The 25,163-nt window shown below is 44.1% G+C and overlaps 1 protein-coding gene across 3 annotated transcripts in view; it reads right to left on the reverse strand.

Moving 5' to 3' along the window:
* The window catches only part of GCNA (germ cell nuclear acidic peptidase), an 87,533-nt gene that overhangs the window by 17,964 nt on the left and 44,406 nt on the right, over window positions 1-25,163 (reverse strand). For all 3 annotated transcript variants that reach the window (XM_069208975.1, XM_069208993.1, XM_069208983.1), the window contains exon 7: window positions 17,263-17,745. In XM_069208975.1, coding sequence (XP_069065076.1) covers window positions 17,263-17,745 — 483 coding nt within the window. The remainder of the gene's footprint in view (window positions 1-17,262; window positions 17,746-25,163) is intronic.

Genomic DNA, 25,163 nt, shown 5'->3' on the forward strand with positions numbered 1-25,163 from the left:
AAAGTGAGAGAAGAGGTTAAAATGCAGAAGAGACAATCACAACATCAGATTGAAGATCTACGATGACGCATTAAAGGAATATGGTGTCACAAGTCCCCCTAAGCCCAATTCATCAGAAACAGAGAAAAAACATTGCCTAAGGTACAGGACACTTTCCACAGCACATTTACAACCCTTGCCTCGAGTTGGCAGGTATTATACTGTAAGATGTACATATTCTTTGCCAATAGTTAGGTGTAAGTAGGTGCAACGATAGATGACCTGTCCAATAGCTAGTACCACATTTTAAAGTGTAGTTAGTGCCAACCATAAAGTCCAGATCCCACTGTTATCTGGTGACATTTGAGTCCAGTGGATAAACTGGCCACTGGAAAAACCTTCAAGATCAGTTGGTTAATATACAGACACCTACAGTATACAGGAATTAGTTACTTTCTAAATCAGATTTCTGCTCAGCTGGCCAAAAAAGCAAAATGCTGAATGATTTAAAAGCTTGCCAACCAGAGGTAAGAATCTGTGGTTGTAACTCCAGTCAATAGGAGAGCAAGCAGCTAGGTAAGTGCTGCTGGTCGTTGCTCTGTGAAGGGTGAGTGTCAGCCACTTGCATACATTGTCCACTTTCACCAGCTCAGAGTGGGCCCAACGGCCACTGGGTGATGAATGCTTCAACTTTAGGTTGGTCCATCTCTCTCCACTGATGTTTACATATAAAATCAATGCTATAGGCATTCTACCTCTCAGGCTCATTCTTCTCTACTACTCTGGCAGTTCTTTCATGAGATTCCGCAATCTCCAGTCCCCCTGAAAACACATTCCATCATTAAATACAGTTTCAGTCAGTATGGGAGAGCTGAAGCCAGCAACTGATGCAGCAGTGAAAGCAGCTGCAATTATGCCACTACCAGAAATTTGAGCGGGCAGAAACACAAGCTTTTGCGCTCTTCTTTTAACACACATTCGATGGATAAAGATACACCCATCAAATGCACTCTCAGAAGGGTATATCAAACATCCCTAGTGCTGCGCCCTCAGCAATGAGGTATTCAGGAAATCATGTGATGGACTTGGCCTTATGTCTGCTCCGCTCCATTAAAACCGCTCGAGGCCTGGTGACTGTTATCCATTAACAACTGATTCCCATTCATTTCCGTAGCCTTAGAGGCTTTCTTTCCTGTGCCCGGCGATTCTGCATGCAAGACAGGTGGGAGAAGGCTCGAGTGATGCAGACTGGGCCCATATGGGCAGCGGGGCACTTCAGCAATCAAGTCAGATACAGAAGTCAGGATGACTGATGACAATCCAGATATTCTACACAGAAGATCAGATACTCTAGAGCCCACCTGGCGCAATCAGGAAACAGAAAACAACAGAAAATATTTACAGGCTGAGTACTAAGTCACATTCCTTTGAATAGTTTCTCTTTCTCCCAGTCCAGTACATCTTGAAGGCAAGAGAAGATACATCACCCCTACAATAGTCTGTGACTGAAACGTACCAGCAGACAGAGTGTATGTTAGGGAAACACATAGCCCAATTTCGTTCCCTCTTCATTTGTTTCTCTCACTCTTTGTCTCGACTCTAATGCCCATCATTTGGACCTTCTCCTGCAGGATGCCCTGCAGTCTTAGCCCCACCCAAGGAGTGCACATGCAACATAGATGATTCAATTACACCCTTCCTAAGATAGTCATTCAAAGAAAGGCATTCTTGTGTGTCCCACAATTAGAAGTCATCAGTAACTGTAGCTCAATCTCTAGACAGAAAACCATGAGAAAGACCATCACCTTTCGAATGGAAACTCATCTTAAAACTAACAATCGTACCACTGCAGGAAAAGTCAGGCCCCAACATGAAATGGTTCCTCCAACTCTGGAAAAATTATCTTAATGCAATGGACAAAATAGTAATAAAATTCATTCTGCCACTTTGATTGCAGCTGACCGGATGACCCCGTTCACATTTGGATGGACAGATGCCCGCAGGTAGCTAAGTAGTTCGCTCCCGCACTAGGCAACTGATCACAGCATCTACGACCCTCCTGCCCAACTCCTGCTAGATCACTGTAGGGTCTCCTCAGGGATCTCAAAGGCATTGTCTCTCATTGCACAGCCACAAAGTAATACAATGCATTGCAAAAGTCAGCACGTTGTACTACACATGTGGTAAAGGCATGCATGCAAACAACTGATTTGCCTCTCCAACATAATCTTAAAGGATTCGTCCATAGCCAAATACCAGTTGTAGGAAAGTGGATCATCATCTGTGGAAAGTCCACCATCTACAAGATGTCACACAAATAAAATAACAAACCTGTGCTCAATTCCTGGTAAAGTGACAACACAGTCAGGCTTAAATCAATGACAATGTGTGAAAGTATTTAAGCAATGTGTACACAATAGGAGAAAAAACACATAACAAGCAATACAATTCCACAACCAATTTAAAAATAAAGAGAAAACAGTAACCATGTGCATCTTCTTCTGATAGTGAGGAGTTTGTATCTGTCTTTATCAGAAAAGAAGAGCCACAAGATTTCTGCCCATGGTCTTGGAGGGACCCTCTGTACTTTGCAGGCCCTCTCCCAGGCAGTGAACCACTTGTGGGTGCCATACACTATCTTGTAAGATGGGACTTTATCATCAGATTCCTAGAGTAATAGGAGCTCTGCCTTTCCTGACCATGGTGTCCCTAAAGGTATTGATGCTGCCACCATGGGGAGAAATCTGTCTCCCACTCTCTACTGCCAGGGCCTTACTTTCTAGGTCTAACTGCTGCAGTCTCAGTTTGGCCTGATCTAATTTCCTGTCTGACTACCAGAGTTTTCGCGCCCAGCCCCAGACCCACACTGTCCCATGAAGCCTGTTCCTAAGTAGGAAGGGTAAGCTCATACTCGCCTTGCATGCAAGAGTTTGCCACTGTTGACACTATCACTGTGTGCCTCACAGATTGACACATTTTTTCCTCTGTCATAATTGATGTACCCATCCCAGTAAAAGTACATTCAGACTGAAGTATCACCGTGTGACCTGTGCTCATTCTATTACAGGTTGACTTTTAGGATTGACAAGTTCGAGACATACCGGACTACTGTAAGTGACTGGAGACATTAAAACTGACAGTTTCAGATTATAAGAGTCTATTCAGTTTATAAAAGGAGAAGTATTGATCCACTTGGTCCTGAAGAAGCGTCACAGGATCCTTTTCAAGGGATGGTCTGGTAGTTTCTTACCTCCCAATTCCCTATAAACGTGTTAGAGAGTGATTGATCATCATCTCATTTTCACTCATTATTTTTTAACCTTGGCCAATACCCACCGTGGACTAATAATAAAATTGTTACCCTGAGGTTGGGGTCTTGAGCCAATTTCAGTTTCTTTTGTTTCTCTCCTGGTCTCTTTCTTCCCAAACTCACTCTTGGGGTCTTGGCGTCATCGAGAAACGATCTCCGGATGCCCCCCCCCCTCAGGGGGTGCCCGTCAGACATTGCAGCGCCGGTCTGACGAGGAGCACATCCAATGATGAAGCAGGACACCCAGTTGGGTGTGTGAGGACTTTTGCTCCAAAAATTAGGACTCCCCTGAGTTCTTTCTCCTGTCACCTTTCTTTGGAACAGTGTATCATTGTTTTTGTCATACAGTATGAATTAAGGGAGGGTATACACTGGACCATTAATTCTCCCAGTCCCCCCTTTTGATTTACCTATTTACTTCTGGATATACCACTGAATCCTGTCAAGAGGAACTGCCTGGCTGCCCAAAGGACTCATCTGGACTGCTCGGCTGAGAAGGACTGCTGCCCTGCTGATCTCTGACTTTACCGTGAAGGACTCTGCCTTCCCCAAAAGTGCTCTCCAAGGGCTTGGATTGAGCTTGCCTCCTGTTTTCTGACGTCTCAAGGCCAAAAACACTTAATCTCTTCAGGAAACTCCTTGTGTGTCAAAAACCGATGCACTGTCTGCCGAAATCGATGTGAAGCCTGCATTGAGACTGAGAAATTGCCGTACACCCGATCTGAACGACACAGCCTGAACTTCATGACTGGAAATTCAACACTTTGCCTACCAGATCAACGCAGCACCTGTGCCTTCTTCCAACACGTCAAGGATTTTCCCAGCATCATCCCCGGACTTCAAAATATCCCCACATCACATTGACGAACCAAGACTGTACCGAAAAACGATGCAAGCCCCTTGCACTGTGGAAAGAAATGACTCATTGTTTGTACAGCTCTGGACAAATCGCACGCACACTATTTCTCCACGCATCTCCTCCTGTACGGTCTCCGTGAGTCGTTATTTTTTTATGCATACCAGGTACTGTAACAAAGAGAACTGTTTTAAGAATCTTTTAAACCTTTTAAAAGTGATATTTCAACTTGTGTTTATTGGATCTTTGGTGTTTTGACCTGGTTTTATTCAGATAAATATCACCTTTATTTTTTTTAAACTGTGTGGTGTTTTTACTATGTAACTGTATGATTTATTGCACAAATACTTTACACATTGGCTTCTAAATTAAGCCTGACTGCTCACTGCCAAGCTACCAGAGGGTGGGCACAGGATAATTTGGATTAGGTTTGACTTACCCCGACTAGGGTCCCTACTTGGACATGGGTATATTCCTCTTTCAACTAGAGATCCCATTTCTAACAGTAACACAACACTAGATTACTTATAGGGAGTCCTCCCTCCCCCTAAACTGGAAGTAAGTACACAGCACACACACCCACCCACACACACAATAGAAATCCAAAATGCCCCAATATCTTGAGTAGGACTTGCAGATGGAGACCACAGACTGTGGGAAATCTAACTTGGACCCTTATTAACTCAGAAAAGTTCACTCTGAGGAATGGGAAGGAGGGCGCATATTGTGAAATCTGCAGTTTGTTTGCATATCCACCAAAAAAAAAAAAAAACAAAAAAAAAAAAAAGGAGGGTTACCAAAGGTAAATCACTTAATCTTCTCAAAGATACTTCTAACATCAGATTCCTCATCTTGTGAACTGATACCAAAGTAATAACCCCTTCAAGGAGATTGGTCTGAGGAGTAGACTTCACACCAGCAAGTACTCCAGAATAGGCAAACTAATCTAACCTGCTCACCTCAGGTAAAAATTGTGACTAGGAAACACAAAACACAAACAGATGCCCATGTGGCTCCCCGGCAGATGTCCAAAACAGGGCCACCCTGAGGAAGGTCTCTAGTTGTGGTGCAGACGGGCACAGCAGGCGCACCAAAGGCAAGCCCATCTATGCCCGTCTGCACCCTGTGCCAAAGCCCCTGACCCTTCATTTTTAGGATGGTCCCCAACTTTAGTTTAATCAAAAGATCAACTATGGAGGCTGCAGTATTGTGGTAAGCCATCTCGAAACTTTTCCTTTTGGGTTCAGGGATATTTATCTGAACAGAAATTGTGCCTGCCCCACATATGGGTTCATGGTTACCTCCCCTTTCACATACTTCTACTAGACTTCATAGCTCCACATTATTTGGTCACACAATTAAAGGGCCTGCTCTCATGCAGGAAAAATGTAAGGGCTTCTTAATCAAAGCCAGGTCACTCATTAAAAATAAAATAGAATTTGCGGAATCCACAAGAGCACACGACCCGGACTGGGTATTTATCACCGAGAACTGGGTAAATGATCATCTGGCCACAATATGGTGGATGCAATCCTGCCAGGCTACACTGTCTTGAGACAGGACAGGACGACCGGGGGAGGTCTTGCCATAGTATACAAGTCTATGCATCATTGCCACATTGAGAACATTCAATGCCCGACTCCTTGTGAGGCCCTCCACTACTCAAACATTTTTTTAACAACCAACTCGTTTATGAGCTCCCTAGTATATAGGTCTCCAGGGCTCAGGGCAATGTTTCAAATGACCTAGCACACAACACTGAACCGTACCTAGAAAAAATAAAATTAAAATCAATCACTCTCCTGGGTGATTTAAATTTTCATCTGGAGGATGAAATGTGTAGACTCCAGGGCACTTAGAGACAAGGGCACTTAAAGAGACAAGGGCCTGCTTTGGGCTCTCGCATCTGGTGAAGGCCCCCACACATGCAGCATAACATATGTTAGATGGTATCTTCTCGAAAGACTCCCAGCTAAAGGTGCTCGAGGCGATCCCACTTTGCTAGTCTGATCGTTAGGCAGTTGAATTGTCACTTGTACTAGCCTACATGCAGAACAAGGATGTCGCTGATATTACCATGTCGTATAAAAGAAATTGGAAAGGTGAATCTGAAGAATCCCTCTCCAAGGTTCTCAGAGAGACACCTTACCGACCAGGAGGACGCGGACCTACCTCAGCTGGATTTCCAGCCTGGCTCTGCCTAACCTTGGATAAGGTCACACCCATTTAGGAATCTAGAAATCAGAGGAAGTAGTCCAGGTCCATGGAGCGGCTAAGGCTGCTTAGACAGTGAGCCGATAAAAATGTCATACAAAGCAGCTATGAAAACATACATAGCCATTGAGGAAGAAAAATCACTTTTCTGCACCAAAAAAACGAAAGCCAACAACTTCAAGATAACTTTTTAAAGTAGTACATCTACTCTTAGCTCCAGTCTCCTTAGACGGAGGGCTCCCAAGAATTCTGCAACAAAACTGGCAGAATCTTTTCAATCTAAAACCCTCAAAATTTCTACAGAATTTGAATCCTCAAGTATGGAAGTCTATAACCCCTCACATCTGGACAGTCCCAACTGAGCCTCTTGGCAATAACAGGGAACAAGGAGAAACTCCCAGCAACGCTTTCCTATTCCCCACAGATAACACATGAACAATTGGAATCACATCTTAGTATAAAATCGGTATCACCCTTTGAACCATTCTCCCCTAAAGTACTAAAACTGTCAGTTAGTACTATAGCTCCTCCGCTAACTTCCATTATGAGCAAAGCCATCAACGCAGGATGTCATCCACAACTGCGGAACAAGGTTGCGTCAAACCATTATCAAGAAAGCCCAATCTAGACTCTAATGCCCTGAGAAATGACCACTTCAGCAAAGATTCTGGAGAAACATCTTAAACAGTTGATGGCCAACGTGGAGGAACTGGGACTGCTGAACGTGTCACAACTTGGCATCAGAAGCAACCCTAGAACCAAAACTGCCCCGATATCAGCGACTGATATTATTAGACGTTTAGTCGATGCAGGGCAGGCTGTGGCACTCATCCTTTTGGATTTGTCCGAAGCCTTCAATACCATCTCCCTAATCCTGCACACTGAGCGACTACAAGAACTAGAAGGTTCAGCAGTGAAACTGCTCACTTCCTTTCTCAAAGATGGATCGCAGACTATGATCGTGAATAACTTGAAATCTGGTCCGTTCACCTTGTCTTGTGGAGTTCCTCAAGGCTTTTCTCGGAGCCCAACATTGTTTAATCTATAAATTTCCCCTCTGTCCAAATTGATATGCTCCTTTGGCCTACAGGCTTTATTGTACACATATGACATACAAATAATTGTATCCATCCTAAAAAACATGGAGGGCATTGTGACTAACTATATTACATGAGGCAGGGGTCGCCTCAATGGCCAAGAACTGTCTGAAATGTAACGGTGAAAAGACGGAGATCTTGATCTTAGGAAGTAAACCGACCTGAGGGGGAGTGGCTGGAGGTCACGCAAGATGGCCGCAGCTCTTTAGAGCTCCGTGAGGCTTCAGCACTTCCTGGAAAGGAGGAGATGTTTTCACATCAAAATTATTAATTTCTTCAGCATTTTTGAGTACCGGAGCACTGCGGCTGCATAAATATGCCTTTATCTTACAGAGACATCAAGTTTTGAAGTAATTTCAGAGACTTCATGTGAGTGCCTGAGGTAATTATTTATCTGCGTCATTAGTTTCACTCCTTAAGCCTCTGCACAAACCTAAACTTTCACAGAAATGTTTCTATTTGACTTTTAACTGCTTGCCTGGATGTGATTCTACAAATCTAGTTTCCTTTGCAATGGAATATTTATTACCTTCTGACAGCCAGCTGAACTTTTGACCTCTCTCTTCAAACACATTTAGCTGAGGTTTTCAACTTTCAGTATTCACTGGCAGCTCGTCAAGGAGCTCTTTCAAATTGCTCTTCATAACATGGTAAATGCTTTCCTTTGACGGAGGGGATTTTTTTCCTTTTCAGAAGGTTCCCTTAAAACTAGTCACCAATTGTTTGACTATGTGCAGTAAAGTGCTTTGCTCTTGTGGTATTCTGTCATGCCTGTTATGAGAGAATAATTTAGGATTTTCTATTTATATATTTATTATATTTTGCTATGTTGTTGGAAACTTCTGGCAGCAACTTCTCATTGTAATATAATTTCATCAACACCTCACATTGCTGGCTTCCTATTACCAAATTGCTGCTGGCTTTTATGGGGAGACCACATAATTCTCAGAGTTGCCAGTCGTCATCTTTCTCCAAGTCTAATAATCCTCTGAGTGGTGGGCACACATAACTAAATTGTCTTTACCATCAACTTTAACAATGGATAGTGCTTCCGTCTTTTTAAAGGATGGCGCCTCTTCATCTCATGCTGCGGGCGCAGTTGCGAAAAAAACATCTAACACCTCCCTCCATCAAGCGCCCCCCAAAAAAAGACCTTGATTCTCCCTCAAAATCACCTACACATCTTACTCTAGATGATGTCATGGAGGAATTGCGTGCACTAAAGCCCTTTATGATGGACACTAATGCCTCTGCAACGTATTGAGGAGCAATGGTCCCAACACGAACAGCGAATTTGTACTCTGGAACAGAGACTCAGTAGCCTTGAAGATTGTAACACTGTCAATCCTCAGATCTCTAAAGACATAGCTCAACTTAAAAGGCTTACTGAAAGCTTAGAAAACAGAAATAGGAGAAATAATCTTCGCCTTTTTGGGATTCCAGAAGGTTCTGAAGGCTCTAACATGATTGCATTCCTTCAAAAAGCAATACCTTCAATTCTTCGCTTGCCTCCTACCTCTCCCCTCTCCATCCAACGGGCACATCGTTTAGGTCCACAGACTTCAACTGGCCCTCGTGCACATCCTGGAGGAATTATTATTCTCTTTCTCCAATTTACTGACTTGATGCAAATACTCTCGGAAGTCAAAAAGATGGGCTCTTTGCTATGGTCAGGTCATAAAGTATTGTTCACACAAGACTTCTTTCCTGCTACAGCTGCACGTCGCAAACAGTTTTTGGACTTACGTCCACAACTCAAATCCTTGAATATTCGATATGGTCCTTCTTCACCCATGCCTTTTCAAAATTACATTCAAGGACAAATCTTACTCGTTTGAGGAACCTTCAGCACTACAAACGTTTATTAACCAACACAAAACAGAAGCAATGGAAATAGGAGCATCTGCAATTACTTGAAGACATAATTTAATTTGTCTTTAATGTCCTTTTTTTTTCTGGACAGTTTAATAGTAATGGTTATGTTTAATATTTATATCCATGGTTTTCCATCTCTGCATCTTCTTATTTTTATATATATATATTTGTTTTTAGATAGTGTTCTTTGTGCAATCCTCATGTTCCTTTCCCAACCGTATCCCTTTCTCACCATCCAAACTGTTCTCCTACACGTTCCACTGTTAAGCTTTGATTTTTATTGTTTTTCATGTCACAGTCCTTTACTGTAGTTATTACGTTATTTGGTCTGAATGGTACATTTTTCGTTTGTATGTTTTTTTTTTTTTTCCCCCATGAAACTCGCCTTCATATGTTTTAATATCTAATATCACTTTTCTTGTGCTGAAGCCACTCTTGCCTGTCTTTTCAGGTTCTCCGCTGTCCCTCTACCTTTCGGGGAATTCACTTTGTCTTGTTTTTTTTTTTTTTTTTTTTTTTTTTTTTTAGCTTTCGTGGACTTTAGTCCCTGTATTGCCACATCCATGTATATACAACTTCTGGAGGTCATCTTCCTCCTTTTATTTACTATCTTGTTTCTTCCTTATTTCTTTGCTTTTGCAAAATTGATATGCCTAGTTTTTTCATTGTTACAGCAGTTGTTTATTAATACTTCTTCTTATGCAACTTAGAACTGTTACTTGGAATGTTAAGGGGCTTAAACACCCCATTAAACATCAGCGTGTCTTATCCCACCAGGCTCGTTTGAAATGCCACATTGCTTTGTTGCAAGAGACTCACCTCAACGACTCTGAGGCAATTGAGCTTAAAAAACAATGGGTGGGGGACATTTTCTACTCCCCTTCCATCACAAACAAAAATGGGGTAGTTATACTCTGTCATAAATCTCTCAAACCTACCATAATTTCACAGCATCAAGATACAGAAGGTCGCTGGGTACTTGTTACATTTACAATTGACAATATTTCTCTTACTATCCTTAATATATACGGCCCCACACATCCAGATCCAAATTTTTGGAAGAATCTTTCACATATTGTCTCTGAACATTCCTCAAACAATTTACTAATAGGTGGTGACTGCAACCAAATTCTCGATCCATTTTTGGACAGACGTTCCACGTCATGTTTCATTTCACATGCCTCCCACAAAGCTTTTTAAAACTTTATTTTACACCATTCTCTCTCTGATTCCTGGAGAGTATGCAATCCCGACCTCTTGGAATACTCTTTATTCTCCTACCCACCATTCCCATTCCATTCCAGGCTTGATTATATCTTTCTGAGTAAAGGTTTATTGCAACATATGGTCAACTCTGAAATCGGTGCTATTTTGATCTCAGATCACGCACCTGTGATTACTGACCTTGATCTTTTTCTTAATGGTTCTAAAACATCTTCATGGAGGTTTAATAACTCTCTACTTTCAGATGCTACTTTTATCGCTTCCTACAGTAAGTTTATAGAAGAATACTTTCACATCAACGATAGTGATCAACTATCATTTCATTTTGTGTGGGATGAATTCAAAGCAGCCTCTAGGGGTTTCATCATAAGTTACGCTCACTCAAAAAAAAAAAAACAACTGCCTAACAAAAATCGACTTCCATCCTTAAAAATATAAAGTCCCTAGAACATGAATACTATACTCACAAAACTAGTAAATCACATCTTGAAGCACTAGTCTCAGCTAAAATGGAGTTTAACCAATATACCACTGAACAAGCATGGTGCACCCTCCTGAAAATAAATGCCAGATATTATGCTGGTAACAATAAAGCTGGTTCTCTTCTAGCTCGATATTTGAAACAAAGAAAAGAAAAAACAACTATTAAATCTATCACAGATAACAATGGTGTTAAACACTTTAGATATAAAGATATAGCATCGTGTTTCGCTTCTTACTATAAGGACTTGTACACTCCAGAACACATACCAACAGTTGAATCTCTCAACCAATATTTCTCTAATCTCAAACCAAGGGGTCCATTGCAGATTGACCTCATCTTTAGACCAACCCCTACAACTTACCGAACTATATACAGCTTTACAATCTCTCCCCATGGGTAAGGCTCCAGGCCCAGATGGCTTCACAGTAGAATTCTTTATTCAGTTTGCTAAGTCTCTTTTCCCCAAACTCTTTCAATTACTTATTTTATAATGTCAGGTTCTGCATCTGGCTCATTTACGGAGGCCATGATTTGTCTTATTCCCAAAAAAGATCGGGATACGACTGACTGTAAAAATTATAGACCCATATCTTTAATTAATACTGATTGTAAACTCTATGCCAAAGTTTCAGCTCTCCGTTTACTCCCATATATACCTGACCTTATTGATTCTCATCAATCTGGTTTTATCCCTAATAGAAGTGTAGCAGATAATGCCCGTACTTTTTAAAATATTATTAACAAGACATCTAAACTTAAGATTCCTCTAGCAGCTTTATCATTGGATGCAGAAAAGGCCTTTGATAGGGTCTACTGGGTTTTCTTGTCGAAAGCATTGGAATGGCATGGACTAGGTACTAAATTCCGACATTTTATATCCATTCTTCATTCCTCACCGTGTTCCTCGGTTATAACGGTATCCGATCTCCTTTTTTCCCTCTTAAAAGGAGTACTCGTCAGGGATGCCCATTATCTCCTTTACTATTTATTTTGGCTCTCAAACCTTTTCTATACCAATTAAAAACGGCTGAACAATTTACGGGGTTTCAAATTAATAATGCACACATTAAATTTATGGCATATGCTGATATTCTTTTGTTCATGTCTCACCCTGACACTTCTCTTCCTGCATTCGCTCAACTTATATTCTGATGTATCTGGCTATAAACTTAATATAGACAAAACAGTGGTCTTACCACTTAATGCTCACTGCACTGGCTCTGTATTCCTTGATGCAGGATTATCTTGGAATTCTTCTAAGATTAAATGCCTGGGGGTGTGGTACTGCACTACTCTCAAGGATACATTAAAGACTAATTTAGAAATCATATCTGCAAAGCTTGTAGATCTCACACAGAAATGGACTCTGTTATATCTCACGTGGTGGGGCCGCTTGGACACCATTAAGATGATGCTTCTCCCTATCATTAACTTCTTCCTTATGATGCTTCCTATTAAGATACCTAAACTATTTTTTTGTTCAATTGATAAAATTCTATCCAAGTTTCTGTGGAACGGTAAACAATCCCGAATCTCTCTCACGAAATTAAAACTTCCTAAAGTACAAGGTGGAGTTAATTTCCCTGACTTTATAACGTATCACAAATCTTTTGGCATTAAGCAAATACATCCCTATTTATCTACACTCAATGATGCCCCTAAAAAGCTATGGTTCTCTTTGGAAGAAACATTTATTTCTCCCTTTTACCATACACACATTATATTTATGTCTAACTGTAGGAAAGTACCATCTTGCCTGGCATGTTACCCCCATTTTTCACTGTATATATGTTGTTTTAGTTGTATGTGTCACTGGGACCCTGTTCACCAGGGCCCCAGTGCTCATAAGTGTGCCTGAATGTGTTACCTGCGTAGTGACTAACTGAGGCTCTGCTAATCAGAACCTCAGTGGTTATGCTCTCTCATTTCTTTCCAAATTGTCACTAACAGGCTAGTGACCAATTTTACCAATTTACATTGGCTTACTGGAACACCCTTATAATTCCCTAGTATATGGTACTAAGGTACCCAGGGTATTGGGGTTCCAGGAGATCCCTATGGGCTGCAGCATTTCTTTTGCCACCCATAGGGAGCTCTGACAATTCTTACACAGGCCTGCCACTGCAGCCTGAGTGAAATAACGTTCACGTTATTTCACAACCATTTTACACTGCACTTAAGTAACTTATAAGTCACCTATATGTCTAACCTTTACCTGGTAAAGGTTAGGTGCAAAGTTACTTAGTGTGAGGGCACCCTGGCACTAGCCAAGGTGCCCCCACATTGTTCAGGGCCAATTCCCTGAACTTTGTGAGTGCGGGGACACCATTACACGCGTGCACTACATATAGGTCAATACCTATATGTAGCTTCACAATGGTAACTCCGAATATGGCCATGTAACATGTCTAAGATCATGGAATTGCCCCCTCTATGCCATCCTGGCATTGTTGGCACAATTCCATGATCCCAGTGGTCTGTAGCACAGACCCTGGTACTGCCAAACTGCCTTTTCTGGGGTTTCACTGCAGCTGCTGCTGCTGCCAACCCCTCAGACAGGTTTCTGCCCCCCTGGGGTCAAGCCAGGCTTGTCCCAGGATGGCAGAACAAAGGACTTCCTCTGAGAGAGGGTGTTACACCCTCTCCCTTTGGAAAATGGTGTGAAGGCAGGGGAGGGGTAGCCCAATTCTGCATAAGCCAGTCTACACCGGTTCAGGGACCCCTTAGCCCTGCTCTGGCGCGAAACTGGACAAAGGAAAGGGGAGTGACCACTCCCCTGACCTGCACCTCCCCTGGGAGGTGTCCAGAGCTCCTCCAGTGTGCTCCAGACCTCTGCCATCTTGGAAACAGAGGTGCTGCTGGCACACTGGACTGCTCTGAGTGGCCAGTGCCACCAGGTGACGTCAGAGACTCCTTCTGATAGGCTCCTTCAGGTGTTAGTAGCCTACCCTCTCTCCTAAGTAGCCAAACCCTCTTTTCTGGCTATTTAGGGTCTCTGTCTCTGGGGAAACTTTAGATAACGAATGCAAGAGCTCATCAGAGTTCCTCTGCATCTCTCTCTTCACCTTCTGCCAAGGAATCGACTGCTGACCGCGCTGGAAGCCTGCAACACTGCAACAAAGTAGCAAAGACGACTACTGCAACTCCGTAACGCTGATCCTGCCGCCTTCTCGACTGTTTTCCTGGTGGTGCATGCTGTGGGGGTAGTCTACCTCCTCTCTGCACAAGAAGCTCCGAAGAAATCTCCCGTGGGTCGACGGAATCTTCCCCCTGCAACCGCAGGCACCAAAAAGCTGCATTACCGGTCCCTTGGGTCTCCTATCAGCACGACGAGCGAGGTCCCTCGAATCCAGCAACTCTGTCCAAGTGACCCCCACAGTCCAGTGACTCTTCAGTCCAAGTTTGGTGGAGGTAAGTCCTTGCCTCACCTCGCTAGACTGCATTGCTGGGAACCGCGACTTTTGCAGCTACTCCGGCCCCTGTGCACTTCCGGCGGAAACCCTTTGTGCACAGCCAAGCCTGGGTCTACGGCACTCTAACCTGCATTGCACGACATGCTAAGTTGGTCTCCGGCGACGGGGGACTCCTTTGTGTAACTTCGGGTGAGCACCATTTCACGCATCCTCGTAGTGCCTGTTTCTGGCACTTCTCCGGGTGCTACCTGCTGCTAAGAGGGCTCCTTGTCTTGCTCGACATCCCCTCTACCTCCTGGTCCAATTTGCGACCTCCTGGTCCCTCTTGGGCCACAGCAGCGTCCAAAAACGCTAACCGCACGATTTGCAGCTAGCAAGGCTTGTTGGCGTTCTTTCGACGGGAAAACACTTCTGCGCGACTCTCCACGGCGAGAGGGATCCGTCCACCAAAGAGGAAGTCTCTAGCCCTTTTCGTTCCTGCAGAAACCTCAGCTTCTTCTGTCCAGTAGAAGCTTCTTTGCACCCACAGCTGGCATTTCCTGGGCATATGCCCATCTCCGACTTGCTTGTGACTTTTGGACTTGGTCCCCTTGTTCCACAGGTACCCTAGATTGGAAATCCATCGTTGTTGCACTGTTGGTTTGTGTCTTTCCTGCATTATTCCTCTATCACGACTTCTTTGTCTTCTGGGGAACTTTAGTGCACTTTACACTCACTTTTCAGGGTCTTGGGGAGGGCTAATTTTCTAACTCTCACTATTTTCTAATAGTCCCAGCGACCCTCTACAAGGTCACATAGGTTTGGGGTCCATTCGTGGTTCGCATTCCACTTTTGGAGTATATGGTTTGTGTTGCCCCTATCCCTATGTGTCCCCATTGCATCCTATTGTAACTATACATTGTTTGCACTGTTTTCTAAGACTATACTGCATATTTTTGGTATTGTGTACATATATCTTGTGTATATTTCTTATCCTCTCACTGAGGGTACACTCGAAGATACTTTGGCATATTGTCATAAAAATAAAGTCCCTTTATTTTTAGTATAACTGTGTATTGTGTTTTCTTATGATATTGTGCAAGTGACACTTGTGGTACTGTAGTAGCTTCACACGTCTCCTAGTTCAGCCTAAGCTGCTCTGCTAAGCTACCATTATCTATCAGCCTAAGCTGCTAGACACCCTATACACTAATAAGGGATAACTGGGCCTGGTGCAAGTACCCCTTGGTACTCACTACAAGCCAGTCCAGCCTCCTACACTAACCCCCCAAAATTCTGGGTGCCCAGCACTATCTCCCATTCAGTCAACTTACTGAAACCTTTTTTTATTTCGCATCTTACCCCATTAATCAATTCTTTAACAGTCCTATTTGGCACAATAGTTCGCTTAGGAAACAAGGTAAAACCTTGTGTTGGAAGGGTTGGATGACTAAAGATATTCTTCTCACTTCCCAATTATATCATAAAGACTATCATCCCTTTTACTACTCTCTCAGCAATTTATAATCTCCCTTTTCGCATGAAATCCCAATATATCATTCTTTCTACTCTAGTACAAGAGGCCCTCAATAAACTTATACATCATAATCATTCTACTCTTGCATCATCTCCACACCCGATTGTAACGTCTAATTATCCTAGGGCAGCTGGAATTTATAAACTTTTAAGAACGTCTGTTTCACCTAGACTCAAATCACCTATTGAGACATTGTGGGAATCAGATCTTGGTGTTGTTTGGCCAACTTCTTTATGGGATAGAATATGGTATAAGATACATTCCACTGTACGCACTGCAAGCCTCACACAGACCCTATATTTTTTTTTATAATAGACTTTTCAACCATCCTGTACGCCTTTACAAATTCAAACTTGCACAAAATGACAACTGTTGGCGCTGCCACACTCAGCAGGGTACGGACTTTCACATGTTTTTTTCCTGTCCATCCCTATCTACTTTTTGGTCCTCAATATGGTCTTGCATTTCAGCAATAGCTCAGATCTCCTTACCAATTTCTTATGAATTACTGTTTTTGGGAGGCGTACACGATATCTGGAGTTCATTCAGGCCTCTTGGAAAATTGGTGGACCTTTTGCTTTCTATTGCAATCTCTATTATTACTTCTAACTGGAAATCTTCGGAGAACATTACTCTCAGACAGTGGTGGAATTATGTATGTTATCATCATAGACTTGACAGCTACAAGCTTGATTCAACAGGAACTTTCTTCAAACGTCATCAGCTATAAATCAGAAATCAGAAAAACTACAGCTCAACTACATCTCACTGTCTAGAGGTGACCCTATTTGGCAACAGTAAGCTATACACGGCGATACACCTGAGGAGGGCAAAGACTAAAGAGTAGCAACCCTTTCGAATAACCCAATCCATGAGAGATCGAAGAACAGAAATCTCGGATTCAAAAGAAGCCAGAGGTTACAACCAAAGAACAAATCCTACAGTATCTCACTTAACCTTTGTTCAAGGTTAAACTGTGGTCTTTAAAAAGTAACCTTACACAATGGTGACAGCAGGCAAACAGATCCCATTAACAAAGTGACAGCCTCAAAAGCATATAACTGTGCTACCACCCCTCTAGCTTAGCACTGGTATCCACACCTTATGGCTACATGCTGCTAAAAAGAAGTAGTCGATCCATCAATGTAGTGTTTTACATCACGTTAAGTTTGCATAACATTTCTGGCACCTCCAACAATATAAGAACAGGAAGAGGAATGCAGCCAAATGACCTGAGGACCATACCACTATACTTTCTTCCAATAAAGGGTTCCCTGTCCAACGATAAACTTACCTCCATCGACTGTTTTCAGCTCAACATTCTTGCTGGCTGTAGAAGTTGGTGTCTGTGGCCGAGTTCGGTTCTTTATCCGTACCATTAAAGACTCAAACTCATCCTCAGAGCTGTCAAACTCATGTCCAGTGAGAGACAGTGGCTCCCAACTCGCTGCTCTGTGAATGGCCGGCTTTGTCATAGTCAACTTGTCCTTTGGGTCCAGCCCTTTGGCTGGGTGCTGCTTGGTAGAAATGGGGGCTGCACGGCTGTTAGCACTGGTTGGCCGATTGCCATCAGCACTGGCTGGACGATTGTCCTTTAGGTCTTCAGTTTTAGCATTTCTTCCATTGGCTTTAATTCGGTCCCGGTAAGTGCTTTTCACAACAATGGAACTGTCGTCCGAACTATCATTCACAAACACTGGTGACACCAATTCCCCTGGTGAGGGAGGCTTTTTTTCAGGAGGTGGGACTCTTCCATGGGACTGGGCATTCTTCAGTCCTAAAAAGATAAAAGCAAAGCATAAAAATAACAGTGCAGATAGTAGTGATGGAGATCTGAATAATAGGATGGAAGAAAGTGTCAGGATGAACAAGTGAGTAAATAAGCCATCTGCAGGACCATCCTCATTGGCATCCAACACAATTGTCTGTGACCTGCTTCCTTCACACCAGATAATAACAAAGCATCTAATTTTCAAATAAATCTACACAAATAAGATACTGAATTATTCTTCAAGGTGGTCTATAAAGGCCTCTTTTCTACAAAATCATCAGTCAATGCAGATCCTGCCCACATGAGGCATTCTTGAACTGTGTTGGGATGGTTTCCCTAACATGAGCCTCAGAGGAGCAAGGAGGTTCATTAGACAAACCTGATGTGCACCGCACAGTGTGTCTGGAAACGTATCTATAACACAATCATAACTTACTGTCCCTTTAAGATCCATCTATTTTCTGAGGACTTCACACACAGAGTGGCCTTTGGAAGGCTTTAGCTGTGTGCACAGTGCATACAGAAGCCCTCACCAATCACAATGCTTTTGTCTACATCCTATTGGCCCCTGAAAAAATACCAATCCTACTCAGGTCAACTGAGTATTACTACCACTCCAGAGAAGCTCCATTTGTACATACTCTATTTTAGCCATAGGATGGGGCACAGCAGTCTTGGAGATAGTGCTATGGTGTTGTTAAGTAGGAACAAAGGCCAAACTGCACAACGTGTACAGTACGGAGCAAGCAGGTTTTTATAGCACCAGTGCGTTTAAGAGAATAATGCAGCAATCTGCACCCCTCCCCCAGATTACTATTCAAACCCACAAAGCTGTGGAACCTTTCAGAGTTTCATGCACTTTAAATATGTTCCTACAATAAAGGAAAAACAGCATTTAAACAGTACGGTTGTGACAGTCCACCCACCCTGTATTCAGTGATCATTTAATTTCAGAGACCTTCACATGTTACTGCGCACCCAAATCAAGTAAACCATGCTGAGATCAGGCAAGAACATAACACCGTAACCCTAATCCTGATATTGTCTAACATTTATGGGTACCCTTGCTGTTGCATTCCCCTCTTTGCAGCAAAGAATGGATCTGTGCACACAATTAGACAACTTGAGTAATTTGGCTGGCCTATTTATATCATATGCATCTGTAAGTGACTGGCAGTCTCAGGTTAACAAAGGTTGGCACTTGTTAGTCGTAAATTCCAAGCAGTGTGGTTGAGCTTTGTAGATCTATGTTCCTACCCAAAACCTTTCATAACATTTCTGTGACTTTTTCCAAAATGATTAAAATCCTTGGTGTAGGAGGCTGGCCTGGTGTGTGGTGGGTACCAAAGGTGCTTGCACCTTATACCAGGTCCTGTTATCCCTTATTAGTGAAATGTAGACAGTGCCTAGAAGCCAGGCTCTCGAGGGGTAGTGTGGATGAGCAGCCAAGGCCTAACTAGGAGACATGCAAAGCTCATGCAATACCACTGTAGTAAAACAGTATTCGCATACATGAAAGAAAATACTCAGTGGTACAAAATTAAAGGTACTTTAAATACCATATATATACTATACTCCCTAAGGAGGTAATACACAAATTATATACACTAGAATGCAAAAATAGCTGCAAAAAACAGTTAGAAAACAGTGCAAATAGTGAAAATCACAATACTTAGTAATGGGTCTAGGGGAACACAAACCATATACTAAGAAAGTGGAATGCGAAAGTTAGTTTACCACCTAGGCAAGTGTAGTGTGTAGAGGGGTGCTGGGAGTATTAGAAAACCCCAAAGGTAAGTAATAGAACACACCCGGAGCCCAGGAAAGCAGGAGTAAATCACAGTAACTTTCCTAGAACACACAAGAAAGAAGATTATGCAAGAACCAGAAGAGACTGCAAAAACACCAACAATGGATTCCTGGACCTGAAGACCTGTGGAAGAAGGGTACCAAATCCAAGAAGCACTAAAGACTCCAGGGAGAACAGGAGCCCCTGCTAACCCGGATGAAGGTGCAAAGGAGGAACCATTGTTAAGGAACAACAGTCAGTATTGCACCCAGGAAGACAGATGCGGGTTCTTGGTTGGTGCAGAAGCTGTCCCATGCTGGATGGATGAATGCAGTCTGGTTTGCGTCACTAGATTCCGCCAACAAGCCTTGGCACACGCAAAGCATGTGGTTAGTGGAAAATATTGCTGCCCAGGACCAGGAGGGACTTGGTGGACTCTACCCAGGAGGGGGAATCAGAGGGGGCTGTCAGCAACTCAGAGCCCTCAGAAGACCAGGCAGCGTGCACAGGAGTCCCACAGCACGGGTACAAAGAAGGTGCAAAAGGAGGCCCACACAGCACTACACAAAGGGATCCCACACTGTCAGAGAACCACTCAGGAAGGTCTGCGTCGCAGGAACGAGTGCTAACAATGACAGACGCCAGAGTAAAGGGTACTTGCTGATTGAACCAGACAAGCACTGCCTCACAAGTGGTTCTGGGTAGAACAGCCTGTTATATCCTAGATTTTGCTGGTCCAAATACATGGTTCATAAAACCCAGATGATGAAAGACCATTCCAGGGAGTCAAGTGCCTTTTCGTTAGGATACATGTTTTCAATGGGTATAAGTTCCAAACAATGATAGAGAATTTATAGATGGACTAGGTTGATGCATTAGACATAAATAATGAAAGATCCAGTATCATCAGCCCAACAACGACTTTCAGGACTGGGTTAGCTAAATTAATTGACAAAATATCAGCTTCACTACTCAACAGGGATTTGGGCAGCACAAGGGTCATTTGCCCTCTGTAAACCTAGGTGAAGAATGACATGGAACAAGAATGACATTCAGCTTAAAATATGGTTCATGAGCACCAGAATTACAGAGTCTTCACGAGAGTGTAATAAAGCAGTGGTAAATTTGTTTTTTCCCCTCTTTTAATTAACCATTCCAAGGTGGGTAATTTGGGAACATTTGTGGGGTTGTTGGAAGCAGGAATTACCACGGTGCTGATGCTATATCTTTGGTGGTGACACTACATTTGCGGCTGTGCAGGCCGGGACGTCTTTCAAGCAATAAGAGTCAGCAAGGTTGATCTTGAGGGCTCCAGACTTGCACCACAACTACTTTGGGTTGTCACCCTGAGGATGAGTAAATGAGGACTTTCAAGGTCAGATTAATTACCTACACCAAGTACGTCAGCAGGATCTGACTCATGGAGCTGTTTGGTACTGTGGGACCCGAACAGCTACTAACAGCCCAGGACTAATGGGCTTTACGCAGTCACCCATGCTAGGACTCCACACTACGCAGGTGGTAGAAACCAGTCAGGGTAAGCTATCCTACAATACGAACCCCAGAGGCTGCCAAGTATCTACTATAAGCCCCTTCTGCCTACCTCTCTCTCGGTTATTACTGACTGGTGCTTCTCAGCAACAAGGAGTAAATTCCAAGTGCACCACCATGGTCCCCTTAGCCTAGCATGTTTATAAGGCCCATTCCCTTCAGTGATTGGTCCATGTACCTGGTCTCCCTAAGTGGCAAAATCCATGCACCGGGTTCACTTCCTGCCTGTGGACGTTGGACACAGCAGCTCCACTCTCCCCTGCCCTATTTCTTGCAAGGTGGGCAAAACTGGAAGCAAAGTGCAGAACTCATCTTCATTTTTATCTTGCACATTCAAGTACAGTCACTGGGCACTCACGATGCCAGTCATGGTACCCTCCTATGACACACAGCACGATGTGGGTGGAGTAATTTTTCTTTCCTCCTGAGGATAGGATGGACGGGCATCAATCATTGCAGCAGCTGTCTCCCGTCAGAAAGGCTGCTTTACATCACTCTCAGTAGCACTTCAGCCATTCCAGAGCAGATACCCTGCTGTCTCCTAGAGTAACACCCTCCAGTCAGGTCACCAAAGGACCGCTACGGTCACAGAAATTCCTCCGTCTCAAGAGTCTCTGTTGTCACTAATAAAAGTGAGACCACATCTTTATCTGACTTTTCAGGTATAATATTCATGGACAAACCTATAAATGCAGAACGGCCAAATAATATTTAATACTGCAGAGCCTGACCTTCATTTAACATTTTTGACAGAAAAGACTCAAATCCATAAAACTGGTAGAGAGGGCGGAACATCACAGCAAGATGGAGGCGGGAGCCAGGACAGAGATCGGTATTGGGGAGTGAGGTACAAGGAGCAGAGCTGTAACGCAAAATGATGTGGCCCCTTACAAAATGGGATGAGGGGCAGAGAGTCCCTCATATTTCAGGGATATTCATAGCCCTGAATGGAGGCCCCCTGAAGCGTTGTGCTCCCTTGTAGGAAAGTGCCCTCTTTCTTGGCATGGTTAGCCCCATTTTCTGCCTGTTGTCAGTGTTTTCGACTGTGTCCACTGGGATCCTGCTAACCAGGACCCCAGTGGTTATGCTCTCTCCCTTCTAACTTGGTAACTGTACCTTTTTCCTCCCACAGTTGGCATACTGGTCCCCCCTATATAAGTCCCTAGTATATGGTACCTAGGTACCCAGGGCACTGGGGTTCCTGGGGATCCCTATGGGCTGCAGCAGTTATTCTGCCACCCATAGGGAGCCCATGCAAAGGGTTCTACAGGCCTGCCATTGCAGGCGGTGAATACACCCGTTTTCACTACATGTCACTGAACCAGCTCACTATAAGTCACCCCTATGGTAGGTCCTCAGCTCAGAGGGCAGGGTGCAGGTACCTGTGTGTGAGGACACCCCTGCACTACCAGAGGTGCCCCCACACATTCCAGATCCCTTTTCCTGGATTTTGTGAGTATGGGGGACACCATTTTATGCGAGTATTGATATAGGTCACTACCTATGTCCAACTACATGATAGTAACTCTGAACCTGGGCATGTTTGGTATCAAACATGTCATAATCATACCCCAATTCTATTGTAAGTATTGGATCTATGATTCCATGCACTCTGGGGGCTCCTTACAGGACCCCCAGCATTGCTACCAATAGTCTTACAGGATTTTCCGGCCAGCCCAAGGTGCTGCCACCCCTCAGACAGGCTTCTGCCCTCCAGCTGCTGGAGATGATCAAGCCCAGGAAGGCAGAACAAAGGATTTCTGTTGGGAGAGGGAGGTGACGCCCTCTCCCTTTGAATATAGGTATGACTGGCCTGGGAGGGGTAGCCTCCCCAAGTCACTGGTATGCTTTGAAGGGCACATTTGGTGCCCTCCATGCATAAACCAGTCCACACCTGTTCAGGGACCCTCCCCGCCACCGCTCAACTCTTCAGCCTGCATAAGAAGAAGGAATCTCCCCTGGAGTGAAGGAGTCACTTCCCTGTATCCGCAGCCACCTGCTGCAACGACGACCGCCTGCATTGATCTCCCCTTATCTTGAGCTGTGTGGATCCTGCATCACGGGTCATGGTCCACAGTACTCCTCATGGTCCTCTCTGCCAGATGTCCAACTTTGGTGGAAGTAAGCCTTTGCCTTCCTGTATAGGACAGTACCTCCGTGCACTGCATCTCTTGCAGCTGCCAAAAGGCCTTCCTTTTGGGTGGTTTGGGGGAAATTCCAGTGATTTACTCCTGCTTTCCTGATCGCTGGGAGGTACTGTGCTACTTACCCCTGTGGTTTTCTAGTACCCCAAGCTCCCCTCTACACATTCCACTTACCTAGGTTGGAAGGGGGGGGGGGGGGGGGAGGGAGGGGTGTCCTGTGTTCTCACTCCATTCTTTTAATACATGGTTTGTGCTCCCACTACGGTCATTATTGGTTATTGCTTTTGCACTGTTTTCTAACCTTTCCTATGCCTATTTCTGATTACTATTGTACATATTTAGTGGGTTTACTTACCTCCTAAGGGAGTATTGCCTTTTTTTGTTTTTTTTTTAAAGTAATTTTGATGATGTTTTCACCAAAATAAAATACCTTTATTTTTTAACACTGTGTGGTTTCTTTCATGTGTATATGTGCTTTGTGACTACAGTGGTATTGCATGGACTACTCATAGCTTATGACCCAGGCCAACTAGAACTACAGAGTGGTCTCAATCTTTTTAGGTTCTGCCTTGCCCAAGGTAAGGGTGGCCCTTTCTGGTAGCCACGGTGCTGCTGACAGTGGGACGTCAAAAGTCAGTCCGTCCCCTCCAGATGGAGTCCTAGAGGGAAAACCCCCAAAGGGAAAAACCGCTATGACTGGAACTCCCTGGAGAATAAACACAAAAAGGTAGGTTTTTCAATAAAAGAAAACAAATACTGGAAGAAACTGGAACAGGTGAAGAAAAAAGGCTGGAGGAAAAACAACCGGAGCGTGATCACCACCAAAGGAAGTGTTGCAGCGCAAGGAGAGCAAGAATCTCACTCCTTATATACCCTAAAACAGGAAGTGACAGACAGCAAAAAAAAAAAAAAAAAAGACGCCATGCTGGATTGGGAAAGGACCATAGGAGAATATAGAGGAAGGTGCCATTTTGGGAAAGGATCCTAATGCATACAGGGAAAAGGGTAGAATAAAGGCATGCTGGGATAAAGAACAACATGGCTCCAATGTATAAAAATTAAAGAAAAAAAGAAAAGGAGAAAGAAGAGAAAAGAAGAAAAGAACAGGCATCACCAGGTAAGTGAGGGGTTGGGAGGGCACTCCTAATTTCGAGGGTGCGCTGATCCCTGAACTCGCGGAGCACCAATGCCCAATCTAGGGCCTCATGCAAGGGAATAGCGGTAAAAAGGGGCGCGGCACGCCAGGCGGGCGAGAAAATGAACTGCATAGCCCTGAGCCGATCGGGCCGTGGCGTGACACACTGGAGGAGCTCTGGGCACCTCCCCTGGGAGGTACTGGTCAGGGGAGTGGTCACTCCCCTTTCCTTTGACAAGTTTCGCGCCAGAGCAGAACTGTGGGATCCCTGAACCGGTGCAGACTGGCTCATGCAGTGATGGGCACCATCTGTGCCCATCAAAGCATTTCCAGAGGCTGGGGGAGGCTACTCCTCCCCTGCCCTTCACACCTATTTCCAAAGGGAGAGGGTGTAACACCCTCTCTCAGAGGAAATCCTTTGTTCTGCCTCCCTGGGACTGGGCTGCCCATGCCCCAGGGGGCCAGAAAACTGTCTGAGGGATTGGCAGCAGCTGCAGTGGAGACCCCGGAAAGGCAGTTTGGCAGTACCCGGGTTCTGTGCTAGAGACCCGGGGATGCATGGAATTGTCACCCCAATACCAGAATGGTATTGGGGTGACAATTCCATGATCCTAGACATGTTACATGGCCCTTTTCGGAGTTACCATGGTGACGCTACATATAGGTAGTGACCTATATGTAGTGCACGCGTGTAATGGTGTCCCCACACTCTCCTTTTGTCTTGCTTAATGTTGCCCTCAGTGGGAAGGGTATGCCCAGACGTGGGTCCCTTGCTCACTGTGCCACTGGAATCAAGCTAGCCTGG

The sequence above is a fragment of the Pleurodeles waltl genome, chromosome 2_1 (genome assembly GCF_031143425.1).
Source record: "Pleurodeles waltl isolate 20211129_DDA chromosome 2_1, aPleWal1.hap1.20221129, whole genome shotgun sequence".
Taxonomy (NCBI): Eukaryota; Metazoa; Chordata; class Amphibia; order Caudata; family Salamandridae; genus Pleurodeles; species Pleurodeles waltl.